This window comes from Panthera uncia, chromosome B1 (genome assembly GCF_023721935.1).
Source record: "Panthera uncia isolate 11264 chromosome B1, Puncia_PCG_1.0, whole genome shotgun sequence".
In the NCBI taxonomy this organism is placed as follows: Eukaryota; Metazoa; Chordata; class Mammalia; order Carnivora; family Felidae; genus Panthera; species Panthera uncia.
The window spans coordinates 60203429-60224383 of NC_064811.1; the positions used below are offsets into that span (position 1 = coordinate 60203429).

At 39.4% G+C, this 20955-nt stretch overlaps 1 protein-coding gene across 2 annotated transcripts in view; it reads right to left on the minus strand.

Annotated features, from left to right (window-relative positions):
- Positions 1 to 7371, minus strand: part of SDAD1 (SDA1 domain containing 1) — a 29016-nt gene extending 21645 nt beyond the window's left edge. The window contains exons 1-6 of one of the 2 annotated variants that reach the window (XR_007457802.1): positions 7137 to 7371; positions 5356 to 5460; positions 4754 to 4852; positions 2003 to 2113; positions 327 to 398; positions 147 to 247 (exon numbers count right to left, since the gene is read on the minus strand). Coding sequence is in view for 1 of the 2 variants with exons in the window: in XM_049630654.1 (XP_049486611.1) it covers positions 147 to 247; positions 327 to 398; positions 2003 to 2113; positions 4754 to 4852; positions 5356 to 5460; positions 7137 to 7226 (578 nt within the window). In the remaining variant the exon portion in view is untranslated. The remainder of the gene's footprint in view (positions 1 to 146; positions 248 to 326; positions 399 to 2002; positions 2114 to 4753; positions 4853 to 5355; positions 5461 to 7136) is intronic. The other variant, XM_049630654.1, reaches the window with a different exon arrangement.
- Between the last annotated feature and the right edge of the window lie 13584 nt (positions 7372 to 20955).

Here is a 20955-nt window from a genome sequence, read left to right on the forward strand (position 1 = left end):
GATTGCTCTATATTTTTATTTCCAACTTAATTTATGACAGATATATTAAAGAGCTCAAGATCAAGAAAAATATTTGTGTATGTGCTCTGTAGTAATTCTAAATGAATATGAGTCTATTTCTCAAGAGACAATTACGTATATATTACCAGATGTTTCTTCTGTAGAGTTCAATCATCACATCCAAAGATATCTTGGCTGCAGTTGCATTGCTATCTCTTAACATGGTATACATGAAATTCTGCAACACCTAAAGAAAATGAGGAGAAGGAAGACTCAATACACTGCTGGTACAATGCTGCAAACATGGGAAACAAAAGGGTACTTACTATGTTCACTTTATTGTTCTTGTGTTTTGCATTTATATTCTTGATATCAGTGACAATATGTGTGTATAAAGTCTGAGGAAAAGAAACAAAAACACATACACGTTAACCAACGTTTCTAGTCTTGCCCATGAGTAATTCGGAAAAAAGTACAAATGTAGGGGAAAGTTTAATTTTATTCACTTTTCATTCTCTAACAAGACACCATAAACAAAACAAAAAGCAACAGCTAAAATGTAAAAGAAAGTTGCCCTGAAAAGTAAACATGGAGTTACCATATAACCCAACAATTACACTCCTAGTTACATATCTAAGAAAAAATGAAAATATATTTCCACACCTATGTCCACACAAATACTCACAGCAGCAGCATCTACAATAACCAAAAAGTGGAAACAACCCAATAGTCCATTAACTGATGAATGGACAAACAGAATGTGGTATACTCACATAATGGAATAAATTTGGTAACAAAAAGGAATGAAGTACCGATAAATGCAACAGCACAGATGAACCTTGAAAGCATTATGCTGAGTGAAAGAAGCCATACACATACACTACAATATTGTGTGATTCCATTCATATGAAATACCCGGAGTAGGTAAATCTGTAGAGACCGAAAGTAGACTGGTGGCTGCCTAGGCCTGACAGAGATGAGGAAATGGGAAGCTACTGCTAATGGGAGGAGTGTTTCTTTTTGAGGGGGGATAAAAATATTCTAAAATTGATTGTGTGATGGTTGCAAACTCTGCCAATATACTAAAAATCATTGAACTGTACACTTTCAATAGATGAATCGTACGTGAATTATATCACAATAAAATTGTTACTTAAAAAAAGGAAAGTTGCTCCACTTACTTAGCCCCTAATGCATGCAAGATGATACTGGCAATACAAATATCACCGACACTTGGAAAAAATTTATTTATTTGAGAGAGCAAACAGCACAACCAGGAGAGAGGGGCAGAGGTAGAGACAGAACCTTAAGCAGGCTCCAAGCCCAGTGCAGAGTGCGCCACAGGGCTCAGCGTGCGCCTGGGATCATGACCTGAGCCGAAATCAAGAGTCATTTGCTCGACCTACTGAGTCACCTAAGGGGCCCTCCAGTTAATAAAATGTAAACTTAAATTTTTCTTTCGTAAATTTCTTTCACAAACCTTCAGCTTCTAGGCTGGCTTATACAAGCAAACACTAGTCATAGGGAAATATTTATAACAAAAAAAAGTAGTGTTTTGGGAGACCCGTTGGGGGTTGTTACAGCTATGAGTGTCCAGTCCATGCTCTGATTTAGTTAGTCAGTATAGTACAGTGGGAAAAGGCTTGGGTTCTGGAGCCATATTGCCTGGGTTTATACTCCTGCTTCCCCACTAACATGTCCCATGATTCTAGGATGTTACTCTCTCTTTGTGCGTTAGCCTTTTCATCTGTAAAATAACAGTAATAATGAACCTTCTCTCATTTTGTAAGTAAACAAATATATAAGAAGCTCTGAATGGTAGCTGGCAAAAAGCAAGCACTCATTAAATGTTAGCTATTACCACCATATTGTATGCAAACAAGCATCAATTTTTTTCCTATTAAAATTATTAACTATACCAAGAATTCACTCTACAAGTTTAATGTTACGGCAAGGGAAAATGTGGAGATATAAGGGGGGGGGAAGCAATTTTGCCCTTTACCTTTCGCAGAAGCTTATCATGGCAACGCAGAAGTTCAAAGAAGAGTTCTAGCAAACTTGATGGATTGATGAGATTCTTGTTTCTCAGCAAGATTAAAGCTTTGCAAAATGTCTAAGTAAGGAAAAGAAAACATACTATAAAATAATGATGATGAAATTAAAATGAGAAAATGGAGTACATATATCCCAAGAAAGTGTGATATCTTCTACTAACTAGGCACCATTTTGGGCATCAGAATAGTACAGTCAATAGTACAGTCTTTGCCCTCGCGCACCTTACACTGGGAGTGGGACAGACAAGCAAGGAAGCACCTAAACAGTTGTATCTCAGATAATGATATGTGTCATGAAGAAAGTAAAACAGGGTAATATAACTGATACACAGTGACTGACGGAGGGCTACTTAAGGAAGTGTCAAGATATGACAAACCCCTACGTGATCAATGAATGCACAGAAGAAAGGTGTGGTAACAAGAACAGAATAATCTGGAATCATCAACCTGGTTTGTGACCTTACAAGGCGTTCCTTGGAAGTATCATTAGTACCAAGAATTGCCCAACAGTACCTGCAGCACGGCTGCTTACCACCGACTTTCACGAGTACCCTTATCGCCCAAGGTTTGGTTTCTACCAACTGTTCTCCATTAATGGAACGAGTAATCCTTGGAGAATTGTTGATTCCAAGTCTTGGGGCAGGAAAAGCAGTAAAAAGGGGTTTGGAACTATTTCTGCCAGAATGTAAGGATGCTTTCAAAAATATCAGGGGCTTTGGTAAAAGGACTGAGAAGCTCCCACTGGCCAGGTGATAACAATTTGGACTAAAAATAATTAAGGCTTAAAAAAAGAAATGAACAAAAGGCATAAAAAGGTTACAGTGTCAAAGAAAGATAAAAAAATCATTTTACTGATTTTATTAAGTGAAAGTTAATATACATAGATATTTTGTTTCTTCCATTAGGAAACACAGTCAGTTCTAGCTGTGTAAGCAGGAAAGAGTGAACAAAAACTTGGGAATGACTCAAAAAGTCCTGGGGAAGAAACAAACACACTAGGTAGTAAGTCCAGTAATTGATAAGGACTGGTGGTTATCACCATCACCAATTAAAATGAGGATCCACCAGTTTGTTCCAAATGATTCCTTTAAAGAGGAATGCTAATTACACAGACTCAATCCTTTGTGTCTTAGCAAAGGAAATCTCTATTATTTTTTAAGCCTATTAATCATCATAAGAAATGACAAAGAAACATGCACACATTACTTATTTAACAACGCCTGCAGACCAGTTTAGTTGGTACTGTTAGACACACAAAACTTAAAGAAAATCTAATTATAGTACTTGGAAAGACACTAGGTCTCTATATTCAAAATCTCAAATCTGTATGATCTATAGGGACTCGAAAAGTTTCATGACATAAGTAAAAGTCTTTTGACTAATAGTTTGAGTTTGAAGTCTCTTGGGCTGTGCTGCCAGGTCCCACATCCCAAGTGAGAGTCATTCAGTTTGCAACCCAGAGCCTGAAACCTTGACTTGTCTGAGATGGTATTCTTTTTCTGTTGGGCCTAATCAAATTAATAAAATCCTAAAGAATTATAAAAATGGTAGAATTAGAAAAATCCTGGGAAAATGTAAGAGTAAGAAACAAAGCTGAATCTCTAGACTTAGCATTGTACAAGTTTTGGCAAAGGATATTAATATGTTTTGTGATCATAATATTTGTGTTAAGTTCTACCTGCTGTAGAGGTATCTGAAAAGCAGATGTATGAAATCTGAAAATGCCTTAGGCTGAGTTTCCTAGCAGCAGAGCCAGATTCATTGCAGTGATTTGTCCAGGCTATGCTCTCTTCTAGAAGGGAAGTAAAGGAAGCAGGACAGGGCAGAGAAAAGAAAAGCTGAGGAAGGATATGTCCTTGGCTGGAGACCAGCTTTAGTCCAATCACAGAGAAGTCCTGGAGCACAAATTGCAACATGAAGTTGGACCCACGTTGAGGGAAGAGCCAGGCTTTTGTATCTCTGGGTTAGTCAGGTACAACCTGTAGGCTGGGAGGGCAACCTCCCAGGTGCTAGGGCTCTCATTTAGCTGAAGACAAGACACCAGAGAGAGGGCAGCTGGGGGCCATCAGCAGCCAACATTCACCACCAGTGACGGAAATGGGAGCACTAGGCTGGTAAGGGGGATCTCAGCCAGGACACAATAACAACCACTACAGTGACAATGGGTTGAATGCCCCAACTGGCCAGTTAATGAATAAATTTATTAAATTCAGCATTACGGGAGTGCTCCTAATCAATCCCAGCTTGGCATTGCCCAGTTGGAACTGAATTTTACTCAAACTCTTCAAATTAAAAAATAAGTGAATCAAAACCGTAAGCTAAATTAGGGCTCTTAATGCATTTGAGATTTGAATGACTAGAAGGAATGAACCACGTATTCAGAAGAGGTAAAAGAGCTTCCTGGCAGGGTTAGCATGCTGGAAGAACAGAAAGATCACAGAGAGGAGAGCAGCATTCTGCTACAGGAGACGAGGTCAAAAACACTGGCAAGAAGCAGATCATGTAGGGACTTATAGGCCATGTTAATAAGTTTGAGTTTTACTCTAAGTATAAATGAGAAGCCACAGAAAGATTTTAAGGAATTTGTGACACATTCTGATTTATGTTTTAAGATGTTTAGCTGAGGCTGTTCTCATTTAAACACATAATACATGCACACATAAACAACACAATTTATCAAATCCAAATACTAGACCCACCATTCGAAGATCTGGATCCAAGACAGTGTGATTGTAGGAAAGAAGATCTTTCAGCTCTTGAGGAAAGTTACTTAAATGTTCTGGATAGCAGTGACCAATCTGTAACAAAGCAAAGGCTCTTCTGAAGTTTCTTTTTCTCTCCTACAATTCATATGCACATATTTATGATGTTCTGAAAAAGGAGAGTAAAAGGCTATGTTTCATAGAAGTAGCTAGTTCCAAATCATTTCTTTTTTATTCTACATGCTAATCTCTCTGACCTCTTTCATTGTTCTTGCAGTATTAGTAAAATATGTGTGATGTTGTTTAAAATCTGCTCTTATGATGAATTTGAAAAAAAAAAAACAGTCTGAAAGTTTTGCTTTGGTTGGTTCTGCAAAAAGCTCTAGTGAAATCTTCTAATTCAACTCAGGAAGAAAATAACATTTGTAAGAAACGGAAACAAAAAAATATTTTTTTACATTAAGTTTCCATTCCTGAATGGAATAAGGTTGGGTACTACTGGAAAGATATTCTGCAAACTGTGAAACAACTGGTCTTTGTTTTAGAAATTGTTTGTTTTCAGAATTATTATTATTTGTTTTCAGAAATTATTATCTTACCTGTGCCATAAACATCACCAGCTCTGCCAGTTCTTTGCTGGGTTTATTTGGTTGTAATTTGAAAATCTCCACATTGGATTTGTAGTGATTATACTGCTGTAGAAACTGTAGGAAAATAAGATATAAGTTAGTCACCTCCTATTATATGACTTTTTCAGTAAAAAATGAGAAATTACTTAGTACTAAGACATCTCTGATAGTGGCACGGAGAAAAAGACATGGCAAAGGTGTCCAGAAACATCTTTTCCTTATCTGCACTCTTCAAAATAAGATTCCAAAAAAACTGATACATCAAATTTTTCTAAAGACCCTTTCCCTTATCATTAGAAATTTAGGTGGTATGGTGTAAAGAACATTAAAGCAAGAGTCAAAAACTCAGATTCTGGATCTATTCTGCCATTTATTATCCAAATGACCCTTACTACATTTTCTGTGCATATGAGCACTCGCAGCAGCAGAAAAATATTGGGTCAGAAAGTGTAAATTATATCACAACTATACAACTCTGCCGTCAAAATTACCATCTTCTTTTAAGGCACAAAAATAATGATAATAGCTTCCACTTACTCAGCAATTGTAATATGCCAAAGTCATTATGTGCATTTTCTCATTTAATTATGTTTAATTCTAACAACAACACAATCTAATGTTGGAACTTACCAGGCCTCAGTTCCATGCCCTACATCTACTCATCATTCCTAGACCATAGCTTTAAATTGTGAGTGTATGAGAGCGACACTATGAATATTTCTTTATATTAGCAGTCCTTACTGGTCCAGTGAACTCCAAATCCATAACTCCAACTGCCTGACATCTGTTGTCTCGATCTCTAATAGACATCTTAAACCTAGCATGGTCAAAAAACATAACTCTTGATTTCCCCAAACAAAACTCTTAGGTCCCCAGCTTTCTCCAAGAGCAGGGATCAAGAAAAGGAACTACCGCCCCTCCATGCTTCAGATAAGACCCTACTCTCTTGACTCCATACCGCCGTTGTGACAGGAGTATGGAAAGAGCCCCAGAACTCGGTGTGCTGCTGCTAAGATCTTTATCTCACTTCTCCCCCCTTCCTACCCGTGGCTCAGCCACTAATATATGCCTTAAGATGATGAGAACTAATATCATTACACCCTTTATGTTCATCAGTCACCACAATTATACAAGGCTCCCAGGACATCCCTTATTCCCCTCTAGTCCCCAGACCAAGAACTCTTCGGTGGGGTCAGGGCATTATATTTTTTAAAGTAGCCCAGTCATTCTGATGCTCTATTGAAACCTGTTTCTCTCCTAACACACTGCTACCTCGTTTTCTTCCGCCCAGCATTGCTGAGCCAGTAGGTGTCCTCTCTGCTCCTCGGTGCTACTTCCAGAGCACTGGCATCCCTCCAGACCAGTACCCTTTTCTGCACTTAACTGTCCCCACTGCCAGCTTTGAATCCTATGTCTGGAGGTCCATTTCCGGCTCTCAGAAACAGATGTTCGACCCAAGGCATTCTAACATACAATTCATCAAGTGTTACAGACTTCCTCAACTTAGGGGTTTCTGAAAGGAAAGGCTGATAAATCTGCATGGAAGTTGGAGGTTGGGGGGCGGGGCTATCTGTCTCTCCACCTCTGTGAGGTTGGGAGATAAACCCCTTTTCTTTCCTCCCGAGGGACTCCTGTACCTAGCAGGAGAACTTTGGGCGAACCAGGATCCCAGCTCCACTCCACTCCTTCCCCCTGCTACTGTCTAAACCAGTCACACCCCGGTCTGTAGCGGCGCCGCGTCGCACTCCCACCTCCTCGATGTAGGCCGGCGGATCCCGCTTGATCAGATTCTGTAACTGCGGCAAGTTGCTGGGCAGCTTGTTATTGTTTCTGTTAGACATGCTGGCTACTGACTGGTTCCGCCAGGAGCAGTGTTAAGAAACCTCACACCGCCTGCCACCACCAACCGAATCAGCTACAGGTGGGAATCCTGCTTCCGAGTACGACCGGAAATAGCACATGGGACACTCGGTAGGCAGCGCCATCTTGGTTCTTAAAAAAAAAAAAAAAAAGCCAGACTACGGGAGCCTCCGAGTGTCAAATTTACTCCCAGTCCCGAAATGCGCTGCAGTGGTTTACGCGAGGTTTTTGGGGGGCGTGGAGGGGGGGCTGGAGGGGACGTTTTCTACCCTTGGCCAAACACTCCTACTTAACGTTTTGAAATAATATGAAATGCAAAGATTTTTTTTTTGTACCACACATATTAGTTTATCTCGTCATTCAGACACTCCTATGAGATTGACACATGAGGATTAATCGTTTTTTAAATCCCACAGCCTAAAAAGCTTTTTCCTTTGGGAGTAGATAGCACTATCCTATTTTAGAGTTGCGGGGGTGGTGGGAAGGAGGGATGAGGAGAGACGCCTGGGTGGCTCAGTCGGTTGAGCCTCCGACTTTGGCTCAAGTCATGATCCAAAGGCCGGTGAGTTACAGCCCCGCGTGGGGCTTTGTGCTGACAGCTCGGAGCCTGAAGCCTGCTTGGGATTTTGTCTCCCTCTCTTTGCCCCTCCCCTGCGCGCGCTCTCCCTCTCTCTCTCCAAATAAACATAAAAGAAGATTAAAAAAAAAAAAAAAAAAAAAAAAAGAGCAATGAGGAGCGTAAGTTATTTTTTTGGTATAACTTTAAATACTGTTTTTGTTTTGCTTTTGGTTGTTTCAACTCCCCCCTGACCTACACAAGGTAAAAGGGCAAGACCTGGATTAATTGTAACATGTTGATTGATTTTAAAATGCAAATTAATTTGTATTTAAAGGACCACCTTTATAATCTTTATAAGTACTCTTCAGTCAGAGTTTTAAATTCAAATGCTGGTAATTCGAAGAGAATACATTTCTACAATTTCACTGTGTGCAAAGACAAAAAATGTGGTGAATGAATGAACAAGCTAGGCTGTTAATACAAATATACATGTGATCACTCACTCTGTGCCAGGCACTGTTCCAAGCACTTCACTTGCATTACTCATTTAATCCTCAGAAAATCCCTCTAAATTAGATAATATAATTATCTGCACTTTACAGAGGAGGAAATTGGCTCAGACAAATTGCCCAAATACATAGCTGGTGTGGGAGCTGGGGATTTCAGTCCAGGCAGTTTTGACTGTAACTAGTTGAGAAAGGAAAAAGGAGCTTCACAGTTGTCACCTAGTAAATGGTATGGCATTAATTGAGGGGCAGCGATATTCTTCTGCTTAATATAAACAATTTCACAGAACATCAACTTTCAGTCCAAGTCATCACAGAACTCTGTGGAATGAGCCAAAAACCAGATAATTGTGTGATCACACCTGAGCACAAGCAAAATCAAGACCGCTGTGCAAATTACCATTAATTTTTCAGCTATGTTTGGAAAATGACTATTCTATTTATTAATCATTGTGTCGGGTACTTGTGAAGTTATTAAGAAGAAAATGTAAGCAATAAATATTTTTTAAAAATCCATTCATAGGGTCATCAGCTGGCTTAGCCCATGGAGCATGAGATTCTTGATCTCAGAGTTGTGAGTTTGAGCCCCATATTGGGTGTAGAGATTACTTAAATGCGTAAATAAACTTAAAAAATTCATAGATTTAAATTTTTAAAAAATCGGTTAGGTTGTATTAGGAAAAAAATATTCTGAAAATGAAATATATTGAATTTTTGAAATTATTTAATATAATTCAAACTCATAAGCTTATATACTATGAATATTTATCTTTAAAAACAAAAATATGACACGAATGAAACACTTAGGCCATGTCACAAACTTTTCTTTGCAATCTACATGTCAGGAACTAGGGTAGGTGCTAGGAATACAAAAATAAATGAGGCATAGACATTTGCCCTTAGGAATCTCATAGACTAAAAAGGGAGACAAAGAGACAAACACATTTAAAATGAATAAAAATGGGGGCAACTGGGTGGCTTAGTCAGTTAAGCATCCAACTTTGGCTCAGGTCATGATCTCACGGTTCATAGCTTCAAGTCCCGTGTCCGGCTCTGTGCTGACAGCTTAGAGCCTCGAGCCTACTTCAGATTCTGTGTCTCCCTCTCTCTCTGCCCTTCCCCACCCTCAAAAATAAACATTAAAAAATAATAAAATGAATAAAAATGTCCCTTTAGTAGAGCAGTGGAAGCAATGGGAAGGACAACCCAGCCTAGAGGAACCAGAATGTTTCGGTTATGGTACTACTTGATTGAAATCCTGAAAGATGAGTTTCCATGGAGGAGGGAAAGAAAGGCTTTCTATATAAAGAAAATAACCTGTATAAAGGAATAAAGGCTTGAAAGAGTCTGGTGGATTTAAGGATGGCCAGAATTTTGGTGTAACTCAATGTTGGGAGGGGAGTGTGCAGCAGGGAAGCAGCTGAGAAAAATGAGTTGGCTGAGATTATGCAGTCCTAAAATGATGCTAGACTTTCTGTGCTCTTCTAAGGAGGACATATAGCTTTGTTCATTTTACCCCCAAACATGCTAAAAGCAGGATTTTTTTTTTTTTATCCATGAGAAAACTAAGGCTGAGAGTGGCTGAATATGTATTTTTAAATATATTAAACAATATATTATGTGTAACATAATCTACATATATTTAATGTATATTAGCCAGATCAATGACAAGAAAACTCCATGTTCATTTCTATATTTAGTCTTGAATTGGCAAAAAAACTTTCCATCTTTTTCTGATCCCCAAATAATTTCTAACTGGAAGAGAATTATTCTAAAAATCTCCTTTATACCATTGCAAAAGAGATGCTATAATAATTATAAAATGGACCATATCATCTAGATTCAAATGGAGTAAAAATTTCTTTAAAAACATTTTTTTACATGCACCCCCATGTTTATAGCAGCACTATCAACAATAGTCAAAGTATGGAAAGAACCCAAATGTCCATCGATGGATGAATGGATAAAGAAAATGTGGTATATATATACATATATATATACACACACATATGTATATATGTATGTATATATATACACACACACAATGGAGTATTACTCAGCAATCAAAAAGAATGAAATCTTGCCATTTGGATGGAACTGGAGGGTATTATGCTAAGTGAAATTAGTCAGAGAAAGACAAAAATCATATGACTTCACTCATATGAGGACTTTAAGAGACAAAACAGATGAACATAAGGGAAGGGAAACAAAAATAATATAAAAACAGGGAGGGGGACAAAACAAAAGAGACTCATAAATATGGAGAACAAACTGAGGGTTGCTGGAGGGGTTGTGGGAGGGGGGATTGGCTAAATGGGTAAGGGGCATTAAGGAATCTACTCCTGAAATCATTGCTTCACTATATACTAATTTGGATGCAAATTTTAAAAAATAAAAAATAAAGTTAAATTACAAAAAAACCCCATATTTTTTAATGTTTATTTTTGAGAGACAGAGAGACAAACAGACAGAGCACGAGTGGGGGAGGGGCAGAAAGAGGAGACAATTCAAAGCAGGCTCCAAGCCCTGAGCTGTCAGCACAGAGCCCAATGAGGGGCTTGAACACACAAACCATGAGATCATGACCTGAGCCAAAGTCAGACGCTTAACTGAATGAACCACCCAGGTGCCCCTAAAACTCTCTTGATTAAAGGGGCCTAGACTAGAGGCTATTTTAAATCTTGATTGCATAAGATGCACACTCATATCTTTATTTGGGGTGCCTTTTGTGTGGAGGAGGGTATGATAGTCCAGACAGCAGCTGAAGCACCAGTCTTGAGCTATTAAGTATTAGAAGCAGTAGGAAGAAGGGAAGTGGGGAAGGGCAAAGGGTGCACCTTCTGCCTGAATTAGCCTTACAAAAAAGTTCCAAACAGTGTAATACTAATGTATTTATCTCCTTGGTTAGAACTTGGTGAGATGGATAGTTTTGGCTAGGTACAATGAAGCTTTGGATAAAGGGAGGAGAAATTATGTTTGTTTTGAGGAATAAGGAAATGTTTCATGAAGATGGATGTACCTGAGAAAGGTCTTGAAAGCTGTGTAAAGTTTTGACATGCGGGTTGGGGGGGGGATACATAGAGGACAAAGAAACAATAACTCAGTTGAGACAGGTAGTAACCTCCATGAGGGTTTATTAGTATCATTTATGTAACAGAACTTTGTGGCATTCCTTAGGGAATATTTCCTTCTTTGTAAAATGAGAGTGTTGAACAAAGCCAATTCTCATGCCAACCTCACGACTATTACACTGCCATATCGTATGATCCACATGATGATCAACTGAAATTTTCCATTAAATTGATGCTAAATATAGCAATAATAGATGGGAATGATGGGTTTGATGTGCTCGTGATATTTTTTGAGCCTATCTAACGCCAACACCCCTGCTTCCATGTGAGATCCCATCCTTTATTTTCTAATAATCATGTATTTATTTTACAAATTTATTAAGATGTAATTAATGTATGAGAAATTGGCCATAAAGTGTATAATTTGATGAGTTTTGATATGTGTATGCACTCATGAAAGCATCATCACCATGAAGATAATGAATATATCCATTACTCCCAACTTCCCTTGTGCTCCACTGTCCCCAGACAAACGTACAGTTTCTTTCTGTCAACATAAGATTTCATTTGCAGAAATGTTATGTAAGCGGAATAGTACATTAGTCTTTTGTTTCAGACTTCTTTCATTTAGCATAATAATTTTGAGATGCATCCATGTTGTGTATATCAATAGTTTATTCCTTTTATTCTTGAGTAGTATTCCATTGTATGGATATAATGTATTTTGTTTATCCATTTACCTATTGTTAACTATTTGAATTGTTCCCATTTTTGACTATCGATATTTGTGTTCAAGCCTTTATGTAGACATATGTTTTCATTTCTCTTGGTGAATGCCTAGATCAAATGATAAGTTTTATTTACATTTTAAGAAACTTGCCAACCAGTCCTTTGCTTCCACCATTCCACTAAAACTGTTTTTATCAAGGTCACCCACTGCTGTGATGTTGCTAAGTCCAATGTTCAGTTTTCATTCTTTATCTTATCTGCAGCATTGGATACAGTTGGTCTCTCCCTCCTTCTGGAAACATATTCAGTAACTGGCCTTTAACTGGTCTCTCTGCTTCTTCCCTTGCCATCCCTCCCCCACTTATGTTTGTTATTTTTTTTTAAGTTTATTTATTTATTTTGAAGGGGGAGGAGGGACAGGGAGAGACAGAATGAGAATTCCAAGCAGGTTCTGCCCTGTCAGCGAGGAGCCCTATGTGGGGCTCAAACTCAGGAACCATGAGATCATGACCTGAGCTGAAATGAAGAGTCAGACGTTTAACCAACTGAACCACCCAGGTGCCCCATGTATGTTCTTATAGTGGTAACCAGAGGGACCCTTAAATGACTCAGGTTATTCCTCCAACCTCCCTTCTCACTCAGATTTAAAGCTAATATCCTTCAGTGGCATAGAAGGCCATACATAATCTGACGCCACACTACCTCTCTCCTCTCCAATCACATTCGCTTTCCCCACTCTGCCCCAGGCAAAATAGCCTTCTGCCTTCAATGCATCAAGCCTCAGGGCCTTCATACTTGCTGTTTTCCTCTGATGCTCAAGTGACATCTTATTGGGGAGGCCTTCTGTGACTTCCTGCCTCTCCTCCACACTCCCTTCTGCTTTATTTTTCTCCACAGTTCTTATAAGCCTCTGGCCTACTATGTATATACTAGCTTAATTGTTTATTGTCTTTCTTCCAATAAAATATGAATTTCATGAGGATTTTGTTTTGTTCATTGCTCAATCCTCCACACATGGCACATACTAGGTAATCAGTATTTGTCGAATGAATAAACACACAATCTCTAGTGTCTTCTGCTTCTTCAATTGTGTGATTTGATTTATTGAAGTAACAACTTAAAATATCTTAGACATCGACAGGCAAAATTTACCTCAAGATCAGTAAGTGACTAACATGTGGATTCTAGTTATTGTCTCTCTTGTTAGAAACCCAGTAATATTGACTATGTTCAGAAAAGCCAGGTATATTTTAGTCCGTTTCTAGTTAAAACAGCTTGTTTTTAAAAACTGTTAGATTAGCCACTGGAGGGAGCTCGTGCTTTTTTTTAAACAAGAAAATTCTATCATTTGACAAAATGACCACATACAAACTCAACAGCAAAGTTCTTTTTAAGGCTAATTTAATTTTTTGTTGTTCTTTATCCCCCCCCCCCCCCCCCCCCCGGCTTTATTGTTAGTTTTGCCCAGAATTCCATTCATCCTTTCCTCCTTGTGGACAATGAGAACTGTTGGCTCTGCCCTTAGACAAATCAATCAACCCTAGGTTCAACAAGGACTAGTTCCACCATCATTCTCTGCTATTTTTTTTTTTCTCTGAAACCACCATAGCCAAGTTCTTATGTCAAAATGTTTTTCAAGAACCATCTGATGGTTTTTACTTTTTATGTCTTTATACTTAACATTTCAAAGGGTTTATACTTTTTATGTCTTTATACTTTAAACTTCAAAGGGTGATAACATTTTAGTTGGCTTTGAAAGATCTTCAGTGATTTTATGATAGTGGGAAAGTAGCTCCTTTGAAGATAGGCCACTGCACATTTTATCAATATTTATCTCTATCTCATAAGGGGTAAAGAAATAAAGGCTTGCTCTTATCCTTTTCCCAGATTTCTTGGGTATGCCAGATGAACCCAATGCAGTTCATTGCCTTATTCTGTAAGATCTGCTTTACTTGCTGGATTAATTTAGACAATGTAAAGACGATTAATGTGGTTTAGTTTGGGTATTCCTGATTTTCATTGTCATGGGAACCCATTAGGAAAATTTCCATTTGGGGGCCCAAGATGTTCTCATACCACTATATAATTTTTCCACCTCATGAGAAATATGATAAACTGGGGCTAGTTTTTTGTTTTTGTTTTGTTTTAGCAAGGTATATAAGGATTTTGGGGTCCCTTTTTTTTTAAATTTTTTTTTTAATGTTGATTTATTTTTGAGACAGAGAGAGACAGAGCATGAGCAGGGAAGGGGCAGAGAGAGAGGGAGACACAGAATGCGAAGCAGACTCCAGGCTCTGAGCTGTCAGCACAGAGCCCGACGCGGGGCTCGAACTCACAAACTGTGAGATCATGACCTGAGCCGAAGTCAGACGCTTAACCGACTGAGCCACCCAGGCGCCCCTGGGGTCCCTTTTAAGAAGACAAGTTACAGGGCACCTGGGTAGCTCAGTCAGTTGAGCATTCGGATCTTGATTTTCAGCTCAGATTGTGATGTCGCGGTTTGTGAGTTTGAGTCCTGTATCAGGCTCTGTGCTGACAGCTCAGAGCCTGCTTGGGATTCTCTCTCCCTCTCTCTCTGTCCCTCTGCTCATGTGCGTGCTCTCTCAAAATAAATAAATAAACATAAGAAAAAAGAATACAAGTTACAATAGGGGGAGAGAACATGTAATGTGTATAAATTACCCATTTATTTGCTGATAAATCATCCTTGCTTTTTTTTTTTCTTTCTATAAATATTAGGAAGAAACATGTTTCTCTGTGGCCCAAATGATATGAAGGTTATGGTGAGATATCCTCAAGCATCCACAACCTCAAGGATCTTATTTATTTCAGGAAATAAATAATATTGAGGAGAAGATTTTTCTCTTTTCCTATTGAGGAGGGTCATTGAAAGATGAAACTGCCAGTGAACCTGTGAGCTGGACCTGGGGGATGGGATGCTCCTCCCCCCTCCCCTGTTCTTGAAATATGGGTGCCACTTGCCTTTCTGGATCCCAGAGGCTGCTGCAAGGACATAGTCTTGAGATAATGATGTGATGTTGGGAACACCTGCACGGTGTATGTGACTGAACTCTGTTAATGCCTCTTGATAAACTTTTAGGATTTGGCAGGTGGGTGCGGGATCCATTCATTTTGTGCCACACAGCACAAGCCTGGGTGTAAGTTCCATTGGCTATTATTAAAACTACCACCTTACCAACCTGGAGTGGCCTGCCTCTATCTTTGGTCTCTCCCTGACCTCTGCGTGAAGTGGCCAGTTTCAGATTATACCAGGGATGCTCCAGGGAGAGTTGTGAACCTACACCTCCCCCAGAATGTTCTTCTCAGTTATGAAAGGAATAGCATCCCCTCTGTTGTCTACCCCCAAGTTGAGGGACCCACAGAGGGTAATGGACAAATGGACAATCTCAGGCAGAGGAATGGAGCAATGGAGGAACTACCTGGATATTACTCGGCATTACATTCGATAGGAAATAAAGAAATAATGAAACTCTTTCAGAGTCTTCTAATTCCCATCTCATTGTTATCAGAATAACCTAAGACCAGAGAAGTTGTTTCCTCACATTTTGGCTGCCCTAGATTAGTTCCCTACAGTGCTTTATTTTCAAACATAAACATACTTAAAGGAGTACAGGGAGCGTCATTGTAACATGTGACCAGGTTTAGCCATCAGGTCTCCATTACACAAAAACTGTGGTGTACTGGAGAGAATACTGAACACTGAATGCTTTGCAAGAAACTTAGAGATCGTAGTCCCTTACGCTTCAGTTTACAGATGAGGAAACTGCTACTCAGAGAGGCCATAACACTTGTCAACACTACTCGGCCAATGTGTGACAGACCAGTAATGTCTTTATTTCCAGACTCTTGGATGTACTTCCATCTGTAAGGTTTCCCCCACTGGTAAAAGTCTGTGTTTGGGGCTATGGGAGAGAATAATAAAGATAATAGCAGCTAACACTTAGTGATCAAAATAAAAAGTATAGGGTAGCCTGGGTGGCTTAGTCGGTTAAGTCTGACTCTTGACTTTGGCTCAGGTCACGATCTCATGGTTTGTGAGTCCAAGCCCCACATTGGGCTCTGCACTGACAGCACAAAGCCTGCTTGGGATTCTCTCTCTCCCTCTCTCTCTGCTTCTCCCTTGCTCATCCTCTTTCTCAAAAATAAATAATAAACATTAAAAAAATAAAAAGTATATGTAACCTGTGTCATTTGGGTTCACTAGGAAGCAGGCACTGAGATAGAATCAGATGTGCAAGTTTATTGGAGTCAACCCTTCAAAAATAAAATAGGAAGGGAGCAGAATTGGGCAGAGACTGCCTCAGACTGTGATACAGACTGTGATACAGATTGATAAAGTCTTAGTCAATCCAGTGGGGAGCTCCCAATTAAAGACTGTCCGTAAGGGGAGTCCTGCACTTGGCAGACGTGACCAGGTCCTAGTATTCTTTGGAAGCTGCCCAGTAAGACCATGGCCTGAAACCTGAGGGGAGCCAAGCTGCACCAGCTAGAGGCGGTGGCCAACTGCCCTCTTTGTGGCTGACCAGCAAGATCTTTGTTGCAGGGTGATTCAAGCAGCACACCTCCATGGCTGCTACATAACCCAAGTGGCCCCAAAGTTCTCTAGCCGTCTGGAGTTACCTTCAATATCCAAGTAGAGTGACTTAAGCCCCTATTCCATCAGTGAGAAATCCAAAACCTGTCCCAATATTTCCAGAGTCTCAAGAAGGCTCACAATTAAAACCAAATGTTACACAGCAATGTTTTAAAGCTGGTCTCCCCACCGGAAATTTCCCACTGGCCTTCTTTATCATTTTACTTTGGTATTTGTCCCCCTTCCCGTCTCCCTCTCCTGCCTCTCTTTTTGCTGTTCCAGGATCCCCAACACTCTCCCTAGCTGCCAGAGATAATTCCTGTCTTCTCATTATTCAGAGAAATTTAGCTCCCTTTTGCCTTTTTAAAAAAAAAAAATTATTTGAGAGAGAGCGAGAGAGAGCAAGAGAGAGCGAGCACAAGCCTGGAAGGGGCAGAGAGAGAGAGAGAGACACAGAATCCAAAGCAGGGTCCAGGCTCCAATTTGTCAGCACAGAGCTGGACATGGGGCTTGAACCTATGAATTGTGAGATCATGACCAAGCTAAAGTGGGACGCTTAACCCCCTGAGCTACCCAGGCACCCCTCACTTTTGCTTCAATTTCGATTCCATAAAAACTCCTATGTTAGTCTGGCCCTAATCAAAGGCTCCAAACAAGAGACATCTATCTTCCTTGATAGATGTTTATTTTATCAGATAGATGTAAATTCTGCTGTTTATAACATAAATAAAAATTTGTTTAAATTAATATAAAAATTGATGACACACACGTAACAACACGTTTTTCCTATTACATAGTTTATTTTGACATTTCTCATCTCATACTTACAGGTTTTGATTTTCAGTTCCTCCTTGTGGAGGAAATGCAGGCTGTCTACTCTGATGCTTAAGAAAGGCTGATGATGGGTGGCTGGGCCTAATGGGTCCTATGCTCTACACAAAAGGCAGAGGCCAAGGCCCTGTTCCCTGGAAATGGAGGTACCAGCAACTCTTTCCTTTTTCTTTTTTTTTTAAACTAAGACAAATTCTTTATGAAAACAGTCAACTTGAAACAGTATAATAAAATACTGTATTTAAAAGATGAAATTTCTTTATTCGTATAGCAAGCTTTTAAAGAAAGCAAATATGCTTTTTTTGTCCCAAAGTTATGGATACTTTGCTACCTTTCCCTCTAATCTTTTATCAGTTTGGTCCAGTCCATAATGGTATTAACACACTTAGATTTGACAGCTCCTTTGTGATTTACTAACGTCCTTAAAATGTAGGGTCAAACACCCCGGTCCCCTTGGAATTTTAAAATACTGTAATTTGGTATCAAAATGCCTCAAGGGATGTCTCGACCAGGTGACTACCTAGGAGCTAGCTAACTCCTTATCAGCAAGGAAGGTTGCTTTTTTCTCCTATCACTTAATTTCATCTTCTCTCTACACAGGCCAAAAAAGAAAGTGATAGTATTCTAAAGCTTCTGTAATTGCAATCTCTCCCTATATCTTCCTTTCTGTTAAGAAAGCAACTTTCTTTTTTCCCTGAAGGGATGAAGAACCCTCAAATAGTTTTCCCCATTAACTCACCTAGAAATCACTGGCATTTAAATTCAAAAGTACAGCTTACAGACTAAATATTTTACTGATCTCCTTAACAGTTGCTCTAATATAAAAAGCTTGTTCAGCTACAGACTGCTTTCTGGTATAGCAAAATAATTTAAATTTTAAATTAGAGAACAATTCTTATGGTTAAAGTTTCTGACAGAGTACTCACAGTGGGAGGATTTCAGTGTGCCCAGGAGCATTCTGGGATGGAGTACTGGGTGGGATGGAAAAGCAAGATTTGAATCATGAATAGGTGGGATTCAGACGGGATTGAAGGGGTGGGTGAAGGGAGCAGATGAACAAAAGACCATCAGTGAAATTGAAGGCAGAAATGAGCATGGTAAGTTTAAATGATTGTGGTAAGAGTGGTTGAGATTGATTTGGGAAAGGCCTGGAAGAAGATTTAGGGTGAAGCATATGTCATTTAACTAAAAAAAAATACATATTAAGTGCTTCCAAAGTGATAGGCACTGCTCTAAGCACTATGGATGCCAAGGTGAAGAGTACTTTCTGCAGTCAAGAAACTTAATGTTTGTGGTGGAGTGGGGGATAGGAAATAACTACATAAATATTTTCAAGACAATTTCAGACTGTGATGAAGTTTGATTGATTTATCAGATTGTGATAAGAGAAACAGACTATAGATTTTGTAAATTGTGGGCCTTTCTAGATAAAATTATAACGGGCATCCTCTGTATGTGTGTTTTATTTTGTTAGTTTATGTTTGCATTATTATTATCTTCCATATGAATTTTATTTAATGTTTATTTATTTTTGAGAGAGAGAGCGAGCAGGGGAGGGGCAGAGAGAGGGAGACAGAGGGTCTGAAGCAGGCTCTGCAGAGCCCAATGTGGGGCTCAAACTTAAAACTGTGAGATCATGATGCAAGCTGAAGTTGGACGCTTAACCAAGTCACCCAGGTGCCCCCCCCATATGAATTTCTTAATAGGAATCTTTTAAAGTCACTTGCCCATTTTGTGAAGGCTGGCTTGCTTAGCACTCTATCTTACAATCTTCATAATTCTGGTTGTAGTTTAGAGTTAGCCAGAGAAGACTGTGCCCATATAAGGGGCAACCCATTGTTGCAATGCACTGAAAGCCACTGACTGACTGAGGACACGTGTCAATGCCTCCCAGTTGTGTATGTCTCACTTTTTCTGCAGGAAATCTCCATGTGACCCATGACCACTTGACAAATGCATTAAGTGAAGCTGTCAGTATCAACTACTAGGTTCAGATTTATAGTAAATCTTCAGCTCTTTCTTATTTTTTAGACAAAAATATTCATGAATATTCTCATTTCACCCACTCCAGAGGGTGTACACAACTCGACTTTGGAAAGCACTATACTAGAGAGGGTCTGGGGACAAGATGACAATTTCATTACAGAGTCTCTGTGAAGTGACATTTAAGCTGAAACTCAAATAATGAGGTAGGAACAGCTATGCGAAGAAGGTGGCACAGGTGTATCAGTTAGGAAAACAGAGGCTCTCTGAGTATTGTGGGAATAAAGAATTTACTATAGGAATAACATCTTATACAGATGAGGAAGGATCTTTGGAAGCAAAAGTCTGGCAGAATATTTAAGGGGTTGGAGAAATATTCACCAATCAATCCTTCAGAAGTACTTCCAAGTATCTGGTGGAGGGTTTGGGACCATTGTTAGTCACAAGGCCAGCAGTCATGAAGATGAGGTAAACATGGAGGACTGCAAGGGCAAGCTGGAATCCCTTGGATACCACTGTGTCTGTCATTATACCTATTCAAGAGTAATGGTCATTCCCTCACTTCTGCCTTCCAAATCTCACGCCTCTTTGGTTAACTCTAACCTAGAACTACACAGGGAAGAGAATTCTGGAAAACAGAGTTCCCAGATTAACCGAGTTGATATAGCACAGCCCAGCACAACAGAGAATAGCATACACAAAGACCCTGAGAAGGAAATGAACTCAGTGTGCTTGAGAGACAAAAAGGTGAGGCTGAAGCTAGTATTTGAACGGGAAGGATGGAGGGAGCATGGTCAGAAAGGCACACAAAGCCTAAACTCATATGGGGCTTTGTAGACCCTGGTATGTTTGACTTAATTCTAAATTACAGGATTTTGAGCAAAGTGGTGGTATTCTATGAATTATGCTTTGCAAGGATCATCCTAGCTGTCAGAACGGTAAGGAAGCAAGAGAAAAGTTGACTAAGAGAGACAGGAGGTAAAATAGGGAGGCTATTGTCATCTAGGAAATGGACAATGATGGTCTGGAAAATGAGTATAAAAAATGTAGATACACAAAACTTGTCAAATGAGCTTTTGGTCTCATTTTTCCAATACATTTTTTTAGTCCTGGGAACATCTTTCCATGTATGAGATGTGGAACCCTCTGTTGCAAGGAAAGTGCAGCAGAGCTAAGTGGTCAGGGAAGGTTGGGACTGACATTGAGTACTTTCTATGCATCAGGTATATGCTGGGCCAGTTCCTCACAACAATCCTGAATAAGGGAACTGGTGTATAGGGAGATTAAACAGTATATTTGAACTGAGGTCACATAGCTAATTAGTGGTAGGCTTCTGATCTTAACTAAGATATCTCAGAATCCAGAATCTTAGCTCTTTTCACAGCATCCTGTAGTTTCTTAGGTTAAGGCCCTTGTGAGTAGTCATGTCCACCATCA